The 20,150-nt window shown below is 43.5% G+C and overlaps 1 protein-coding gene across 1 annotated transcript in view; it reads left to right on the forward strand.

Moving 5' to 3' along the window:
* SASS6 (SAS-6 centriolar assembly protein) overlaps nt 1-8,801 on the forward strand; it is a 35,503-nt gene extending 26,702 nt beyond the window's left edge. Inside the window, exons 11-16 of the mRNA XM_044301045.1 lie at nt 4,415-4,496; nt 4,750-4,847; nt 6,070-6,192; nt 6,288-6,355; nt 6,468-6,556; nt 7,882-8,801. Coding sequence (XP_044156980.1) covers nt 4,415-4,496; nt 4,750-4,847; nt 6,070-6,192; nt 6,288-6,355; nt 6,468-6,556; nt 7,882-7,976 — 555 coding nt within the window. The 3' untranslated portion in view covers nt 7,977-8,801. The remainder of the gene's footprint in view (nt 1-4,414; nt 4,497-4,749; nt 4,848-6,069; nt 6,193-6,287; nt 6,356-6,467; nt 6,557-7,881) is intronic.
* Nucleotides 8,802-20,150: the final 11,349 nt, after the last annotated feature.

Below are 20,150 nucleotides of genomic sequence, written 5' to 3' on the forward strand. Positions count from 1 at the left end.
GGTTCGGCCGGAAATGCCAACGTGTGTTCCGGCGAGTGTGGGGGCGGGGCCTGAGAGCAAGGGGACATTTGGGGAGGGGCTTGTGATTGCCCTGCCCCCACACCGGCAGCAGAGGGAGATTGCGCTCCGCCCACTTCCAGGACTTAAAGCATCTGGCGGGACGCTGATGGTGTTGGCTGCTTGGAGGGACACAGGCTGGGTAAGTGTTGTTTTTCCCCTTCTGGCAGGGCCTAACCCTCCCATTTGCTTTTTCGGGGTGACAGGGGTGTCATTATGTCAGGCCCCAGGTCCCGAAGCAGGCGGTCCCTTTGGTGCGTCATTTTGCTTGCTCATCATGTCGTGCGATATTTCCATTCCCTCAGTCAGACTCCTTCTGCTTTGCGTGTGCTGCGCCGCCATCAAGTGGTTCTGCTCTGGACCCATTGCTTCCCACTGCGCAATCTACGGAAGAACCGGAATGGGCGTGTTCCCTGTCTTGGGTGGTATAGGATGTCTCCAATACCAACGAAGCTATTGTGGATATATTGGGGCTGTTGTCGGCAGAAGACGGGAGACCAGGGCTATTGTGGATATATTGGGGCTGTTGTCGGCAGAAGACGGGAGACCCAAACCCCCTGCTCGTTTCCACTCTCCGGAAGAAAAGGAGGACCAGAGGTTCCCGTAAAAACCTCTGTCTCCTGCCAGCAATCGCATCACCATGGCCGCCCCAGCGAAAGTCCCCTCTGTTTTGGTGTAGCATCCCTCACCAAGGGGCCACACACCGAAGGTGGTGATCCGGCTGGAGCTAGGGGGGCAGAAGACTTTGAGGCAGTCCTCTGACCTGTCCGATCATGGGGCTCGTGCCCATCGCAACCGCCCCACAAGATAGGCCAGAACTTCCTCCCCCAAAAGGGGTTTTGTGTCTCCCGTGTCCTCAGCCTCTCCTCCTGCTAGAGAGTCTCACTTCAACATGTCCTCAGTTGAAACTCCATGGTGGACAATTTAATTACAGCAGTTATTGAGACGTTGCAGGTTGAGGATCCAGCTCCGTTATCTGCCAGCACGCGTGTTTCCTTTAGGAAGTCCAGTCATTCGCACAAGTGGTAGGTAAGTAGATAACTGATTGAAAAAGTATTGCGTAGAGGCAAAATGAGGGCTATAAGGCACAAAGTCTGCTCATCTGTAACCACTCGTCAAGGTGGACTATATAATCAATACTTGTCTATTCCTAAATCTACAACCCAGGCCTCCCCTGATGGCCCTCCCTTTTACCGGCAGCAGACCTTTTGGTAAGCGCCTGGATGAGATCATTTCGGACGCTACAGGTGGTGAGAGCACCCATTTACCACAGAACAGGGGGCAGTCTAATAAGGTAAAAAAGCGGAAGCCTTTTTTTCGTCCCTTTCAGAGTTTTTCCGGCCCCAAGGGAAAAAGCCTTCCTTTTAAGACGCGGCCTTCCTGGCATTCCTGTCAACAGGGCTCCAAGTCTTTTAACCCTAAGAGCTCCCGGCGCCCTCTGTTCGGATGGGCGGCTGGCTTCATGTGTTTTGGCATGTTTGGCTGGCTCGTGTCTCAGATGCATGGGTGAGGGAGGTCATTGCAGATTGCTTCAAGCTGGATTTCAAATCCTCCCCTCAGGCCTGTGTTTGTTTATTTATTTATTTATTTATTTATTTTATTCGGTCATATCCTCCGACCTCTCCGGCAGCCGCAGATTCATTTTTTTTTCTGGCAATTCACACGCTGCTGCAGCAAGGTGTGATTGTTCCGGTTCCTGCACAAGACCATTTTCAGGGGTTTTACTCCAATCTCTTTGTGGTTCCAAAAAAAGAGTGGGACTGGTCCATCCCGTTCTAGACCTCACCAGGGCGGCACCTGGAGCCCAACAGTCATGGAGGAGATGGCGCTGATTTTCAGCTGGGCTGAGAAACAGGTTCAGGCGCTATCTGCAGTTCACATACCACGCAGGTCTTTTGGGACATCTGCGAGAGGTGGGGTCAGCCGGATGTGGATCTCATGGCCTCACGCTTCAACAACAAGGTCAAGGTCGAGAACCTCGTCTCACGGTCCAGGGACCTGGCATGCGATGCACTGGTGATCCCATGGAGTCGGTTCACATTTCCTTACGTGTTCCCACCTCTTCCGCTCATTCCGCGGCTTCTCAGGAAGATCAGATCCGAGGGACTGCCCGTCATTCTCGTGGCCCTAGATTGGCCGCGCAGGGTGTGGCACGCATCCCTAGTCGCACTTCCTTCCAACGATCCTTGGCGTCTTCCTCTTCGGGAGGACTTACTGTCGCAGGGGCTGATCATTCACCCAAATTTAGGGTCGCTACATTTAACGGCACGGCTGTTGAAGCTGCCGTGCTGAAGGCTCAGGGTTTTTCGGATGCAGTGGTCCAGACTATGATTCGTGCCAGGAAGCTATCGTCTTCCAGAATCTACCACCGGGCTTGGAAGTCCTACTTTAGTTGGTGCGAGCGGAGATGGCTGTCTCCTGTTCAGGATAAGGTGGTCCTTCGCCCTGTGCAGTCCTTCTTGCCGAAGGTGGTGTCGACATTCCATCTAAATAAGATTATTCTTCCTTCATTTTGTCCGGACCCGCCTCATCCTCGAACAGTCTCTCCATACTCTGGATCTGGTGCGTGCAGTGCGTATTTATCTGTCCCAGATGGCATCTTTTAGGCGGACAGATTCCCTGTTCATGATTCCAGAGGGGCCGAGACAAGGGCTGGCAGCATCGAACACTTCCATTTCTTGATAAATTTGTTTGGCTATTGTGGAAGCGTATCGTGTTAAGGACCGAGCCCCGCACTTCCGGCTCGGGCAGTGGGAGCCTCTTGGGCGGTGCATCATGGGGCTTTGGCCCTTCAGGTGTGCAAGGCAGCAACCTGGTTGTCTTTGCATACTTTTATATGTTTTACAGGGTGCACACCTTTGCATCTTCTGACGCTTCTTTGGGGCGTAGAGTTTTGCAAACAGCGGTTCTCTGATTGGCAGGGGGGGTGGTTGAAGGTAAGCCCACCCTCAGGGACTGCTCTGGAACGTCCTATGGTCAAGGCCTGTGTCCTCGAATGAGACGGATGAGAAAACAACTAGATTTGTGTACTTGTCGTAAAATCGGTTTCTCTTCAGTTCATTGGGGGACACGGCTCCCCTCCAGTTTTTTGTTAATGGGCCTTTTCGGGCCTATGTGGTTCTGCGTTTGCACATAATGTGATTTTCTTGTCGGGCTTATCCTACTGCTTTTGCGCTAAACTGATTAGCTTGGTCCCTGCAGGAAGGGATATAGTTGTAGAGGGAGGAGCTTACACTTTGTGTGCTTAGTGTCCGCCTCTTAGCAGCAACAGCTATATTCATGGTCAAGGCCTGTGTCCCTCAATGAACGGAAGAGAAACATATTTTACTGGAAGTACAAAAATCTAGTTTTTTTTTGTTTCAAAAATGCTTTTATTGTTTAAAAAACAGACATATTGGGTATTGCCAGGTCCATAACAACCTGCTCTATAAAAATATCACATGACCCAACCCGTTTGGTGAACACAATTTTTGGTTACCTTGCCTCACAAAAAGTTGAATATAGAGCAATAAAGTCATATATACCACAAAATAGTAGCAATAAAAGTGTCACCTTATCCTAAAATTTCCAAAATGGGGTCACTTTTTGGGAGTTTCTACTCTAGGGGTCTTTAAATGTCATATGGCAACTTAAAATTATCCCAGTGAAACCTGGGTTTACGACCACATGTTGGGTGTTTCTGTAAACTGCAGAATCGGGGTAAATAAATATTGAGTTTTATTTGGCTGTTAACCCTTGATGTGTTACAGGAAAATTTATTAAAATGGAAAATCTGCCAAAAATTTGAGATTTATAAATTTATAATCTCCTTTTTCCTTTAATTCTTGTGGAACACCTAAAGGGTTAACAAAGTTTGTAAAATCAGTTTTGAATAACTTGAGGGGTGTAGTTTCTACAATGGGGTCATTTATGGGTGGTTTACACTAAGTAAGCCCCACAAAGTGACTTCAGAATTGAAGTGGTGCAGAATTTGCTTCTAAAATTCTAAGCTTTATAAGATTCTAAAAAATTAAATTACATTTGCAAAATGATGCAAACGTAAAAGTGGACATATGGGAAATGTAAAGTAATAACTTTTTTTTATGATATATCACGATCTGCCTTAGAAAATTGCTGATTTTTCCAAAAACTTTGTAAATTTGTTTTTTTTTATAAATAAAGGTGATTTTATATTGACTAAAATTTTTCACTATCATGAAGTACAATGTGTCACGAGAAAACAGTCTCAGAATGGCTTGGATAAGTAAGACCATTCTGAAGTTATTACCACATAAATTGACACCTGTCAAGTTTCCAAAAAAATGTCCTGGTTCAAGGTGTTAATCTTTAATATTTTTTGTTTTGTTTGTTTTTTTAGGCAGAAAAACTGCAAGAACAACTTCAGCAAACAGACAAGAAGTTAGAAGAAAGTAAAGAGCTTCTCAAGACAAATGAGAATGGTGAGGAACAAAGAATGGTCTTTGCAATGCTCTCCCAGAACTTCTCTTTTAGCTGTTGGTGTTACTGTGCTTCCTTGATATTGCATGAATACTTATATTGAATACCGGCTCACTAATGAATGGCAGCTAAGAATTCCTCTACAGGATGGCTCCTTCGCCATTGCATAAAATTAAACAGGCCACAAGTATAAAAGATACTAGGCTTGATAAAATATTTTACAGATTTTTTTTTTTCTTCCTTGTTTTCCTGCAGTTATATCGTGGTTGAATAAGCAACTGAATGAGAACCAGTCAGTGAGCTCCAATTCAAGCAGTTCTGCCTTCAAGACAACAGTGTCACCCAACCAAATGGTAATTTTCTTTCCCCTATCTGCATTATCCATACAGTGGCCCACATTTACTAATCACGACTAATGTGTAGCTGGGAAAAAAAAGTAGAGTCTGAAAATCTGCCAGATTTAGCATAGTGGTTAATGCAGTTTATACCACCTATTTCATGGCCTAGCTTGCACCGAAAGTGCATCCACCAAAAAACTTTAGAGAGACTCTAAGTTGGTCTAATCTGTGCAGCTTTTATTTGCCAGAATCTTGGATTTCAGCTTTATATATTTAACCAAAAGGTAGACAAAATCTGTCCATACCCACATAAAAACCAGGAAGTGTCAATTTTATGGTGCATTTGTATATTAAAATGGTTCTGCAGTTCTGGATAGATCATCAGCATCTGATCGGCGTGGGTCCGACACCTGGGACCCCTGCTGATCAGCTGTTTGAGAAGGTTGCGGTGCTCTAGGACGGGGCTAAGCTCTGTTCACGTGAAAAGAGCTTAGCCGCGCCCAGGCCAGTGATGCTAGTCGTGATGTCGCTGGGCCTGAGGGAAACCGAGAGAAGGCCGCGGCGCTCCTAGAGCACCGCTGCCTTCTCAAACAGCTATTTGGTGGGTGTCCCGGGTGTCGAACCCCAGCTGAGCAGATGCTCATGATCTATCCAGAGGATAGATCATCGATTTAAAAGAACTGCAGAACCCCTTTAAGTCTAAAATAAGGTGCAAGCAATGCCAAGAAAGTGGTGAGCTTACCATAGTTAATGTGGGTCAGTATCTTTTAGACTACCACCAGTGTTTTTGCTGGGTCTGTCATGGATCGGCAAACGCTTCCGTTACTGATAATACAACCATCTGCATCCGTTCTGAATGGATCTCGTTGTATTATCTTTAACATTGCCAAGACGGATCCGTCATGAACTCCATTGAAAGTGAATGGGGGGCGGATCCGTTTTCTATTGTGTCTTGAGAAAACGGATCCGTTCCCATTGACTTACATTTTGTAACGCTTTCAGCGTTATTCTGTCCGCAATGGGGACGTAACCAAACGGAAAGAAATGCATTCTGGTGCATTCCGTTTCGTTCAGTTCAGTTTTGTCCCCATTGACAATGAATAGAGACAACACTGAAGCGTTTTCCCCCCGCTATTGAGATCCTATGATGGGTCTCAATAGCAGAAAAGGAAAGCGCAAGTGTGAAAGTAGCCTAAATTATATAATGTTTATTTAACAATGTTTCTTTGTGTTGCAGCTAGAAAACAGGATACCTTTCCATAGCTCCCGGATTAACTATCCACTTCCTTCCTCGGTCATACCTCACATGGCACGTTCTGCATTACACCAGCCCTCGGAGGTAGTTCGCCCAGGTCCACGGGTAAGGAGGCTTTTTATATACAGTATAAATATTAGACTTCTGGTGTTCATGTATGGACATTTTTTGTTAATTTCCAAATACTTCCTTTTCTAAAGGTTCAGTTCAATAATCCACTCTCAAAGGCAAATTTGCCAGGACCACCTCAGGGTGCAAATAAAGAGAAGTAAGTCATCCTTTACATGCCAGGCCTTTCACAGTCTTGTATGAATGTGGAATATACTTTATTTCAATATACCAATTTTATATTCAGATGGCTCAATGATTTATTATTTCAGTGGAGAACCTACAGGCCTGGATCTTAAGTATCTGAAGAAGAGAGAGACTGCCCTCCCTTTACAAGGCCTTAGCCAAAACACTGCGCCAGGTGAGAGGTCTTAATGTATAGCCCTTTACCAATACATATATAATTATACTCAATAAATGCTGGGGTGTGGAATGACTACTAACAGTCTCTTTTTTGTTCTGGGCGTCCATGCACATCATTACATTACACAAATAGCCCCTTGACTTCAGTGGAAACTGTCTAATGCTTAAAGGGCATCTGTCAGCAGACTTGTACCTATGAAACTGGCTGACTTGATGCAGGTGCGCATGTGTGTCGGTCCCATGTTCATATGTTCACTGAGAGGATTACTGAGAGAAATGATGTTTGAATATATGCAAATGAGCCTCTAGGAGCAATGGGGGTGTTGCCGTTACACCTAGAGGCTCTGCTGTCTCTTTGATTGACAGGGCCAGGCATGGTGATGTTTTCACTGCTTGGCACTGTCAATCAAAATGCAGATCCTTGAGGCAGGCAGATTTTGTTGCTTAGGCTAGTCATGAATCTGCTTTTAACTGTTCCGGACCCAATTGGCTATCGGAGCACCAGTATTTGCAAGTGAACGGTGGTTTCCAGGTAGGCCGGATCCGGTGAACTGTGGCATGCTGTTCCCTTGCTGGAACAGTTAAATGCAGATGTGAAACTAACCTGAGACAATTAAAGGGGTTGTCCAAGTTATATTTATGGCACCCCCGCCCATCAGCTGTTTGAAGAGCCAGCGCTGCCTCCTCTTGATTGTTTACCTGCTCACCGTTACACCTGCTCACCGCTGCAGATGCAATTACACCCAAGCCATCCTATTCATTTCAATGGTACGGATCGCTCCTATACAAGTGTATAAATGAATGGGACGGCTTGGGTGTAATTACACCTGCTCACAGCTGCAGATGCAACAGCGAGCAGGTAAACAATGAAAAGGAAGCAGCGCTGGCACGGCGCGCGCCTTCTCTTGAAACAGCTGATCGGGGGTGCCAGCTGTTGGGCCCCAGCCCATCTGATATCCTCAAGATAGGTCATCAATAACTATAACTTGGACAACCCCTTTAAGTTTAAATGGTTATTCAGATCCATTTATTTAAAATGGGGTGTAGAATGGAAAGCTTATGGACTGAACACTAAAACATGAGTCAGTGGGCTGAGTCACATGACCTGTTTTCTTTGAACCATCGGTCCGGCCTGAGAGAGTCACATCATGCACGGTTTGGTCTGATTGTAATGCTACACTTGCCCGTTCAAGTCAGTGAGAAAAAAAGACAGTATTACTAGGACACCCATTCAGGTGTCGGATGCTTTCTGGACATTGTGTATAAATGCCTTTTCAGTATTTTACCAATGCGATTTAAATCTATGTACTTTCTCGGTTACAGAACCTCATAAAGCCTCTTTGCGTACAGTAACACAAGCAAAGACTGGACCTCCGATTCAATCTGCATACTTTCCTGGACAAGTGTCATCTTCTTGATTCCTTGTGGCGAGCTGGATGGTTTCATGTCTAAAGCCCTTGTAACTGGGGGATGGAAATCTTGTTAATGGCTGAGCCTACGGGAACAGCATTTATGGCCGCTCCAGAAATATTTAACAGACCACAGCATCTTCCTGTGTGGACCACATAGGACTGGAAATGGTTGTTTTGGTCAGTTGCTAGTTCAGATATGTTTGTGTGAACATCTGTTTATTTCTATTGTAACAGTGATTGATGCGTGGTACTAATAACGCTATGAGGGTTTCACGCACTGCCCTCTAAAGCTCTTTCAGCAAGGAATCTTGTATGGACAGGAGTATAAAAAAATAGCGTCTGTGCGGAATTCTAAGAGATCTGAAATCGCACACAGGGTTGTCCTATCTCGCCATTTCCACAGCGAGATGGGACTAAGCCCTGGCCGGGCTTCACTCTGATGTTTTTGTAACTCCCATTGAAGTGAATAGGTGCTAGGCAAGTAGCGTAGCACAGCAAGCTGTTTCCATAACTCGAAAGGAGCTTGTTCTGTGCAACGGGAGTGACGGAAACAGCAGAACGCCAGCCTGCTCGACCCTTTACTTAAGCCCGACCACCTGCTGCTAGCGCTTAGTCCTTTCTCGTCGAGGAAATGGCGAGATGGAACAACCCCTTTTAATATTGTACTTTGCTTATCATGACAAATCTATTTAACATTTTAGTACTTTTATTCCAAAGAAATATTGAAATGCTTATACTACCTCGTGTGTATATTTGTGCTGTGATCAGACTGCTCATTGATTGTAATTACACTGTATGTAATATATCCATTAAACACTCTGTCCATAGTTAACTGTACAATTTTGTCAAGCAGGTCATTTACATGTAAACTAAAAACGTACCAGGATTCCAGGGATCTAGAACCAAAATGAAAATTGAGATACAGAAAACAAAATGCTGTATACAATTGTTAAAGAGCCTTTGTCAGCATGGTCGACCCTATTAAACCAAATATCACCTGGTAGGGTTGATCATGCTGAATAAAACACATTGCTGCTGAGATGTGGACTTATATACTTATGCAAATTAGGCCAGAGTAGCTCTTGGTGCTCAGTATACTTCACCCCCCCCCTTTTAGACAGGGCTGTCAATCATAGTGGTGCACTGTGGCTCAGCCATGCGGGGAAGAGAGAATACTTAGTAACCGTTCTATCCTCCCAGTTGCTGTACTCTTCTGCTGTCTGTTAAAGGGAACCTGTCACCCAAAAATCGCCTATTAAGCTGTTTACAGTACCTTATAGTGCTGTATACTCGTTTCTTGATGCACTTTTTGTTCGTTTTCCCGCATGTCTGCTCATTCAGAAATCGATGTTATATTCAGCTGCTGCCCCGTGCTTCAAGTCAGGCTTGAAGTCACGGGGGCAGCGGCCTCGGCGTCTTACATGGCCCTCTCCCCGCCCCCTGCCTCTGTTACTGACAGCCGAACTCCGAATCCGGGACCGCGCTCAACGGCCGCATGCGCAGTAAAGGGCGGCAGGAGCGCGGTCCCGGCTGCCGCGCGTACTACGCGCCGTCTTACTTTCGCCGCACTGCGCATGCGCCCGACATCCTGTATCAAACGCGCCCGCGCCCGGCATCAGAATGGAAAGGTCAGTAAGTATTCTCTCTTCCTCACACGGCGCTTGCTCCCTTCTGCAGGGGCTCTGCTGCCACCAATGAATGCATACATATAAGCCACAGTACATTAGCAAAATTGTGCACTCCTAGAAACATGCATAACCATTTTTATTTATTTATTTTTGCTAAAAAACTGGCACCAATTACTTTTTACAGTAAATAACGCTGGACCACCAATGACTAAATGCGCAAACGCATTGCACGTGCACAGAAAAAAACTGAAAATCGGAACACAATCGCAGACAAAACTGACTGCAAATGCGTGCCTACTCGTGGGTTTCCCGCAATGCACACGCAACTCATACGGAGCAAATCCGGGACGCCTGTGTGAAAGAGGCCTAAGGCATGCACTACCAAAAGTGCCCATTGAAGTCAAATCGATCTATGAAAATCACCGACACAACATGGATGGCAAGTTTTTTTTTATAACCACTGGATCAGTGCATTTGAAATACATTTTCATCTGTGCAGTGTCCACATAAGAGTGACACACAGAGCAGAAAAAAATAAAAATAAATGGACAGATGGTCCCTTCACTGATGAAAAGTGGACAAAATCTGCACTTTTTTTTCCCCCTTTTGCAGTTATTGGTTTGGATTTTTAACAGATCTCGCTCTTCTATTAAAAAGGGTGAAATCCACACAAGATTTCAATTTCTGCACTTAAGAAACAAAGTGTATGAGATTTAGGTACTGTATCATGCAGCAGTTTTTCTCAATCTGCACAGTTACCCTAACACACAAGAGATGGTCTAGAACTAAAGTAAGTTTATCATGAAGGGAATTTGTAGTTTTGGAGGTCTGTTCCTGTAATTTATAAAATCTTGCACAATGTTTGATGGACAAGATGCACTAATTTAACACTTCAGTCTTGAGGTTACTCCACTTTCTAAACCAATCCTTTATTGGAGCAAGATTGTGACAATTTAGCCACTTTTGACAGGTTAGGCTGGATTCACATCACGGTTTCATTTTCAGTTCTTTGGATCCTTCAGAAGAGCAAACAAACCTGCGCATCAATTTTAGCCATTTCAGTCTGAGATCCATTCTTGTTTTTATTGGTATAGTGCTCAGCCCCATTCACTTCAGCTGCTCCTAAGCCACATGAACGTGTCATCACTCAGCCTAGGGAAAAGCAGAGAGAAGGCAGTGGTGCTCCTGTGCACTGATCGGTGGTTGTGTCAGTGCTCCGCCAAACGGCTACTGTTGACCTATCCAGAAAAAAAAATAATACTCACAACCCATAACTTTCAGATGAGCAGCAGATTGGCTGCTCGTTAAGTGGAGGTGACTGCTGCTATTATGCGTTCTCATACTGTGGAAGTAATCGCTGCTGCTATCACTCATCCTCATACACAAGCATTGCTCCTGAGCAGCAGATGGCTGTATGGACAGCACAATCTGCTGCTCAGGAACGATGATTGAGGTGTCACTTCACCCCATTAACGAGTGTTTCGCTCATTTCTCGGGTGACCCGTGGCACCTTTTTAGATGGGCCAATTATCAGATGAGTGTTTGTTAAAGGTGCATTGAGGACAGGCAGATTATTGGGAACAAACATTCCTGCGAATGCTCTTTCCCAACAATCTGCCCATGTAAAGGTGGCACTAATCACCCGATTGAATGAGTCTTTTGCTCAATCGGGTGATCTTATAATTTAGGTGTCTGCGCAAATGACAATTTCTAGGTAGCAGATCATTTCGGCGTTGTGTGAGAATCGCAGCATGTTCTATATTCTGAGGTTTTTCAAGCAGCCCTGTCCCCATAGAAGTGAATGGGGCTTTAGTAAAAAAAAAAAAAAATTTTTACACGTGGAGGAGAACACACACATCAAAACTGACAAATGGTGCAAGTTTCACTGAACACTTCCTTCACGACAATCTGTTGCTCATCTGGGCCTGTGAATGTGCTTTAAAGAGGACCTTTCACTACAATAAAAAATCTAAACTAAGCATACAGACATGGAGAGCGGCGCCCAGGGATCTCCCTGCACTTACTATTATCCCTGGGCGCCACTCCGTACTCCTGGTATAGGCTCCGGTATCTACAGATTTTCGGCTCAACTGGGAGGAGCCTGCCGGCGTCTCCTTCTCCCAGGTTGTAGCGCTGGCCAATCGCAGCACTCGGCTCATAGCCTGAGAGTTTCTTTTACTGTAGTGAAAGGTCCTCTTTAACCGCTACCCGACCGCCTAACACATGGATGCATCCTGCGGGCGGTCGGGTTATTCCTCCTGGACGCATCCGTGTGTCATCTCGCGGGAATCGGCGCAGTAGAAGTTCGTCGCCAGCCAATGATCATCTCTGGCAGGCTGGTGACGTTTGAAAAATCAAATCACAAGCCATATAACACACTATATTTATAAATATAGTGTGTTAAATGGCTTCTGTGCTCCCTGTTGGGTCCTTTTCATCAGTTGGTCCCAGCAGAGAGCACAGATAACTAAGTGCACAAAACACTACACATTTAGCCCCAGATTAACCCCTTGATCACCCCTGTCAATCACTAGTGAAAGTGGAAAAAGTGACAACCGCTATTTCTGTCCTGACCACCCTGCCCTATACTTAGGGGAGTGTTTCCAGAAGTACCACACACAGGTACACTTAGTATAGGGATTGCATTACACAGGATAGGCACACAGGGCTCTTTCACACAGAGCTGCTGCAAACCTCTCCTTTCACCTGGGACAAAGTGCATAATGTACTTCGCCACATCTCTGGGCGCTATGCACATTGTCCCAAAGGCAAAAAAATAATAAAAATCACAGGTAAGCAAAAAAGTTAATGTTCCAAAAGTTCAAAAAAGTTAATGTTCTGTTTCAAATGTTATATAAAGTTAATGTTAATAAATTGATTGTGTTGGGGCCTGTTTTTTTTACCTTCTAGGTGGACCAGCACTGATGTGCATTCTGACAGAAGCATTGCGCTGCTGTCAGATTACACAAAAGTTGGTGTATGCAGCGCTGCAAGACGAGATTTCTCCTCTGCAGTAAAAGATACGTTTGCCGAGGCATTGGATGTTGGGCAGAGCTCCTATGTCCTGGCAGACGCCTTTCCCCCTCTTCTTTTTTACATTTTTTGGCAGAGATTTTTTCATCCACATTGATCTATGCGAATGAAGAAATCTGTGCCGTTTTTTTTTTTCTTTCAGCCCAGAGGCTGAACGGAAAAAAAAAAAATCTTATTACCCGTATGCTCAATATAAGGAGAATAGCAGAAACTCCTAATGCTGGCCATACATGTAATGATTGTGGAGACCCTCAAATGCCAGGGCAGTACAAACACCCCACAAATGACCCCATTTTGGAAAGAAGAAACTCCAAGGTATTCGCTGAGGGGCATATTGAGTCCATGAAAGATTAAACTTTTTGTCCCAAGTTGGCGGAAAGGGAGACTGAGGGAAAAAAAATAAATAAAAGATTTCCGCTAACTTGTGCCAAAAAAAAATAAATAAAAAAAAATCTATGAACTCGCCATGCCCCTCATTGAATACCTTGGGGTGTCTTCTTTCCAAAATAGGGTCACATGTGGGGTATTTATACTGCCCTGGCATTTTAGGGGCCCTAAAGCGTGAGAGGAAGTCAGGAATCCAAATGTCTAAAAATGCCCTCCTAAAAGGTACTCATTGGAATTTGGGCCCCTTTGCTGCAAAAAAGTGTCACACATGTGGTATTGCCATACTCAGGAGAAGTAGGGCAATGTGTTTTGGTGTGTATTTTTACATATACCCATGCTGGGTGAGAGAAATATCTCTAAAAGACAACTTTTTACATTTTCTTTTAATACAAAGTTGTCATTTGACAGAGATATTTCTCTCACCCAGCATGGGTATATGTAAAAATACACCCCAAAACACATTGCCCTACTTCTCCCGAGTACGACGATACCACATGTGTGACACTTTTTTGCAGCCTAGGTGCACAAAGGGGCCCAAATTCCAATGAGTACTTTCAGTATTTCAAAGGGCATTTTTACGCATTTGGATTCCAAACTACTTCTCACGCTTTAGGGCCCCTAAAATGCAAGGGCAGTATAAATACCCCACATGTGACCCCATTTTGGAAAGAAGACACCCCAAGGTATTCCGTGAGGGGTATGGTGAGTTCATGTAAAATTGTATTTTTTGTCACAAGTTAGTGGAATATGAGACTTTGTAAGAAAAAAAATATATATAATCATTTTCCGCCAACTTGTGACAAAAAATTAAAATTTCCATGAACTCACTATGCCCATCAGCGAATACCTTAGGGTGTCTACTTTCCGAAATGGGGTCATTTGTGGGGTGTTTCTACTGTCTGGGCATTGTAGAACCTCAGGAAACATGACAGGTGCTCAGAAAGTCAGAGCTGCTTCTAAATGCGGAAATTCTCATTTTTGTACCATAGTTTGTAAACGCTATAACTTTTGCGCAAACTAATAAATATACACTTATTGCATTTTTTTTATCAAAGACATGTAGAACAATAAATTTAGAGAAATTTATATAGAAATGTAGTTTTATTTGAAAAATTTTACAACTGAAAGTGAAAAGTAATTTTTTTTCAAAAATTTTGGTCAATTTCGATTAATAACAAAAAATGTCAGCAACAATTAAATACCACCAAATGAAAGCTCTATTAGTGAGAAGAAAAGGAGGTCAAATTCATTTGGGTGGTAAGTTGTATGACCGAGCAATAAACGGTGAAAGTAGTGTAGTGCAGAATTGTAAAAAGTGGTCTGGTCCTTAAGGGGGTTTAAGCTAGGGGAGCTGAGGTGGTTAAGGGTTGCAGAAGTGATAATGTGCTAATCAAAGGGTGGTTATTCTTAATGATGCAATGGATAATGACCGAAATCATGGGCCATGCATTTATATCCATCAGCGCTGGAGGGGACCCACAAATTGATTTCCTTAACACTTGTACTTTGTTGCCAGGATCTCCTGCTCCAATAATGTCATCCATTACACACTGCCATTATTGTCTAAAAAAGTAAAGGAAACATTGTAATAAAGAACTGCAAGTTCTGGCAGTAAACTCTTATAATAGGAGGTTTTCAAGGTAAAATGAAGTCCATTTCAGGATTCAATATAAAAATATTTAGGTTTATTCATAAACGTACATCATTCAGATCTTAGCCAATAAGAAATGTTCAAATTACCAAGCAAAACAAAAGTGATTCTATTAAATTATACAACACTTTGTACTGTACAAAGAAAACACTTTAAATAACCAAGCAAAAATATATACAAAGTATAGATCATTTTAAAGGAAATTCACATCCGTTATTATATAAAGCTTTTATTTTTTTGGAGCTCATCCTCATAAAAGGTCTACTGTTTAAACATTTGGGGGGGGCTACATTCCCATGGGGGTGTGATGGCGGTGTCTCATACCAACCCATAATACCGTGAGTATGGGCTGGAATTCACACCATCCCAGATCACTATGATGCAGCGGGTTCAGCTCACATGAGCCGTGGTTGGTCTGGGAAACGTGGCCATCCCACAAACCGCACATGGCTATGTGAATACAGCCTTACACACCAGCTTCTGGCAAATGTAAAGGGAGGGGGAAATAAAGGCCACAACAGTAATGTACAGTCTCAGTATACCAGGCTGCACTTCCTGAGCTGTATATTCACGTTTTGGAGATTAAAAACATGCATCAGATAGTGGTACAGCATATAATGCTTCCATCACATTATGAGCCTTCCAGTGGAGGTATATGTCAGGAGGATCTCATGGCATACACCCCTGCTGCGACATTCCACTGTATACAGTAAGAGGCGCTTTCAATGGGGTCCCATTGTAGAATTAACGTCTTGTGCAGTGTATTTTTTTTCCACTGAATACCTTTGTATGGAATAGCGTACCAAATTATTCCATAATACTGCAAGAAAGGATACCTTCCTGGTGGTAATCTGAAAAAAATATATATATATATATATATATATATATATATATATATATATATTATTTTTTTATTTTTTATTTAAGGGTCCATTCACACGTCCGCAAAATGGGTCCGCATCCGTTCCGCAATTTTGCGGAACAGGTGCGGACCCGTTCATTTTCAATGGGGCTGGAATGTGCTGTCCGCATTTGTGGATCCACACTTCTGTTTCGCTAAAAAATAAAAAAACGGAACACACATTGCCGGTGTCAGTGTTTCGCGGATCCACAAAATACATACGGACGTGTGAATGGACCCTAAAAGGAGAAATAAAATATTCCAGGATTTAACTACTGATCTGGAGAATAGTTTGGGATCTGAACCCCAGCCGATCGCTGTTCTCGAGAGTAGCTCCAGAACTAAACAGCTCCGTCCATTGTGCAGTGGATGAAGCTGGTTATTGCAGGGCTGCTGCCATCAAAATCAATGGAAGCAGCACTATAGTAACCAGTTTCACCCATTACATAATGGATGGAGTTATGTTCTTGCACAGCTGATCAGCCGGGTGCTGGACCCTTACCAATCTGATAGTGATGGCCTCTCTGAGATTGCCAAATTTCAGCACTCCAGCTGCGGTGAAACTACAACTTCCAGCATGCAAACATGCTCGCTGTTCTTTTAACTCCCATAAAAGTGAATTAACCCTTCTGGGAGTTATCGTTTGTGAACAGCTGGAGTGCCGAGGGTTGCTGATATTCCTGGCCTATCTTGAGGACAGGCCATCAATAGTAAAGTTCCCTGAATGCCCCTTTAAGATATTATTAAAATACCTATTCATACAGATGAATGGTAATCTGTGGGCTTTAATTTCATAGAACCCTACCTGACACAGGCCAAAAAGACATTCTTTTGACGTCTATCAGGTGACTGGAGTCCTATAGCTACATCCAGTGAAGGCTCTTAATGTGATGTGAACAGAGCATTACTGGAAAGAATAACATGCTGAACGTTCTGTACTATTGTAGACTAGCAACTTTTATTTGAGCAATTTACTAAATTGCTACATAAAAGGGCAACCTGTCTGAAGTTTTTGACTATGGAATTCAGGGTATGAATGAATGAAATGGTCTCTGATAAACATATTTGGGATGATCACATGAGCAACAACAAATACCCGGAAAATATAAGTCACTGACAGGTTAAACCTGTGAATGCACTTGTAAGAAGTGTTATCCACAGTCTTGGCTTCTGTGCCCAGGGACCAATGGACATCATAACATATCTTTTATCAGCAGCTCCCTGGATACAGTACAACTTTATATTGCACTAAACAAAACCAAAATTAAAGGCTATGACACCTTTTGGGGCATTTTTTTAATTATTGCATTGTACTCATTTTGAGCTAAAATCTTTTTTTTCAATTGCTTTAGTAAAAATTTTGAACCACTGTCTTTGTGCAGCCTTGAGTTTCTTTAGTATCAGGATGCTAATTTTCACCCTGTTGTCAGCTCAGCTGACAACTCCTTATCCCTGACCTTATAAACACTGAGCTCAATTCTTATCCTTCTGATAATAATGTGGCCTATGACCCTTTAGTAAATTTAGAGATTAGGGTTATTAGATGACCTCACACAGCTAGAAAAAAAAAACCCCAAAAAAAACCTGTTAAATCTTTGTGACAGAACGGCTCAATATTTTTACTAAAGACCAACAGAATTTATTTATTTTTGCCCAAAATGAGCAAAATGAAATCTTAAACAATATTGCCCCTGAAGGTGTGCATAGCCTCTAACCCTTGGAGGTAATACATCTTTGCCATATAGCATTATTTAGCTTGAATCTACACAACGTAGATATCGTAGTTTTATTCCGGCCGCCTCTAGGCATGTTTGCCGTACGGCCGCCCGCCGTCATAGTCAATGGGACCGGAGCGGACCTCCGGCAGCACGCGTGCACTAGTGGCAGCACGGATCCGGCAGGCTGCTGCTAGTGTGAAAGTAGCCTAAAAAGAGATTGCGTCATGAAGACAACCCCTGCCCATATATACATCACTAAGGAGGGTCCCCGTTTATACCCCTTTAAGTAGAAATGAATATTTTGCAAGTTGCTCAACATTATATGGTGCAATCATTTAATGAGAATAAAAATATACAACTTACGTTGACTGAGCACCTAAATGTAAGGGATCTTGTCTCACCGTGTAGCCCAAATATGAACACAGAACCAAAGAAGAGACCAATGGTGGATTTACATGGCCCGAGGAGAAGCCGATTGCTGGGAAGGAAGCGTTCCTTCCTGACAAATGGCTGCTCGTTCAGTGGGGGTGAAGCTCTGCGTTATGAAGTATGAAGGTGATCAATGGTTACTGTGATCGGTCCTCCTCATACAGCTGCGTTGTTTCTGGACAGCAGGTTGCTATTTGCCCAGCACAATCTACTGCCCAGAAACAATCATTTCGCTCGTTCATTGAGCAAGCTGCTGCACCTTTAGACGGGCAGATTATCAGGAATAAAATGGTCAAAGGACAAAATAAAAAGTTTGTCCCTGATAATCTGCCCAAAAATCAGGTCGTGTAAACTTACTACAGGTCCTTTCAGAATAATAGATTTCACTATGAGTAAACCTTTTGGCTAAAATATATTATTCAGGGGAATTAACAGATGAACATTGTTGAACATGTAAAAACAACCATTCCTTCCTATAATGCAGGGATGGCCAACCTGCGGCTCTGCAGCTGTTGTAAAACGTCAACTCGCACCATGCCCTGCTGTAGGCAGTCTGGGCATGCTGGGAGTTGTAGTTTTGAAACAGCTGGAGAGCCTCAGGTTGGCCATCCCTGCTATAATGTCTTCCATTGTAACACTCCATTCTTCTCATTATACACTCACAGAAAAACATGTGCAGCAGTAAGGCCCCTTTCACACGGGCGAGTTTTCCGTGCGGGTGCGATGCGTGCGGTGAACGCATTGCACCCGCACTGAATCCTGACCCATTCATTTCTATGGGGCTGTGCACACGAGCGGTGATTTTCACGCATCACTTATGCGTTGCGTGAAAATCGCAGCATGCTCCTCTTTGTGCGTTTTTCACGTAATGCAGGCCCTATAGAAATGAATGGGGTTGCGTGAAAATCGCATGCATCCGCAAGCAAGTGCGGATGCGGTGCGATTTTCACGCATGGGTTCTAGGTGACAGTCTATTCACTGTATTATTTTCCCTTATAACATGGTTATAAGGGAAAATAATAGCATTCTGAATACAGAATGCTTAGTATAATAGTGCTGGAAGGGTTAAAAATAATAAAAAAGTTAACTCACCTTCTCCTCCTGTTCGCGTAGAGGCCGGTCTGTTCTTTAGCTGTGGCTGAAGGACCTTTGATGACGTCAGATCACATGCTCCATCACCACGGTGATGGACCATGTGATTGGAGCATGTGATCTGACGTCACCTCAGGTCATTCAGTCCACAGCTAAAGAACAGACCGGGATCTACGCTAAAAAGAGGAGAAGGTGAGTTAACTTTTTTTTATTATTTTTAACCCTTCCAGCACTATTATACTAAGCATTCTGTATTCAGAATGCTATTATTTTCCCTTATAACCATGTTATAAGGGAAAATAATACAATCTTCAGAACATCAATCCCAAGCCCGAACTTCTGTGAAGAAGTTCGGGTCTGGGTACCAAACATGCGTGATTTTTCTCACGCGAGTGCAAAACGCATGACAATGTTTTGCACTCGCGCAGAAAAATCGCGCATTTTCCCGCAACGCACCCGCCTCTTATCCGGGCAAAAAACATGACGCCCGTGTGAAAGAGGCCTAAGGCAATACAAACTGCCAATGGCAATTTTTTTATTACCCCCTGTTTCACTACGCAACGTAGTAGGATACAAAACCAAACCAGACCACAACAACACGTGCATAACCCAAGTCTTAACCCTGGTTCAGGAGAAGGTTGTTCCTGCCACACATGAAAGCAGTGTAATAAGCCATAGGCTACTCTGTTAACCCCAACTAACACTACATATACAGAAAGCATATAGTAGAAACATAGCACAAAATCTAATTAAACAATCTCAATATATAAAAAGGTATTTGTAAGTAAACTGACCCCTGAAAGCCTGTTCTGTGTCAATACAGCATGTGTGATTACGTCCGAGATAATTTACTTATGAACTACCTTTTTAATTTCAGATTCAATTGTTTATATATATTTGCTTTTTTTTTTTTTGCACTATGTGCATTTTTGCATATATCTAGTGTTCGTTTGCATCAACAGAGTATCCTATGGATTGTTACATTGCTGGCTTTGTCCTTCAACTCAATCGCTGAATTCAGGTGGCCATTAGGACACGTATGTATGTAGACATCCATATGCTTCTCAGAGACTCGGAAAATGGATAAGAATGGTGCATGTTGTGAGCTTCCCTGCATGGGTCAATGTATGGATTGCACCCTTCACCGGGTCTGGGTGATGTGCAGACTGGATAGCCCATGGAAGGAAAGGACTGTTGTCTGAATCAGGACTTATGCTTATGTGCTTTTTTTTGTCCGTTTTTGCTTTGCATTGCGTTGCGTAGTAATGAAGAGGAAGGAGGTGCAGTCTGTTATATGTTTGTGAGTGTGTGATAACTTTTTGCCTATTGTTATGTAGCCAT

Source organism: Bufo gargarizans, chromosome 7 (genome assembly GCF_014858855.1).
Source record: "Bufo gargarizans isolate SCDJY-AF-19 chromosome 7, ASM1485885v1, whole genome shotgun sequence".
Taxonomy (NCBI): domain Eukaryota; kingdom Metazoa; phylum Chordata; class Amphibia; order Anura; family Bufonidae; genus Bufo; species Bufo gargarizans.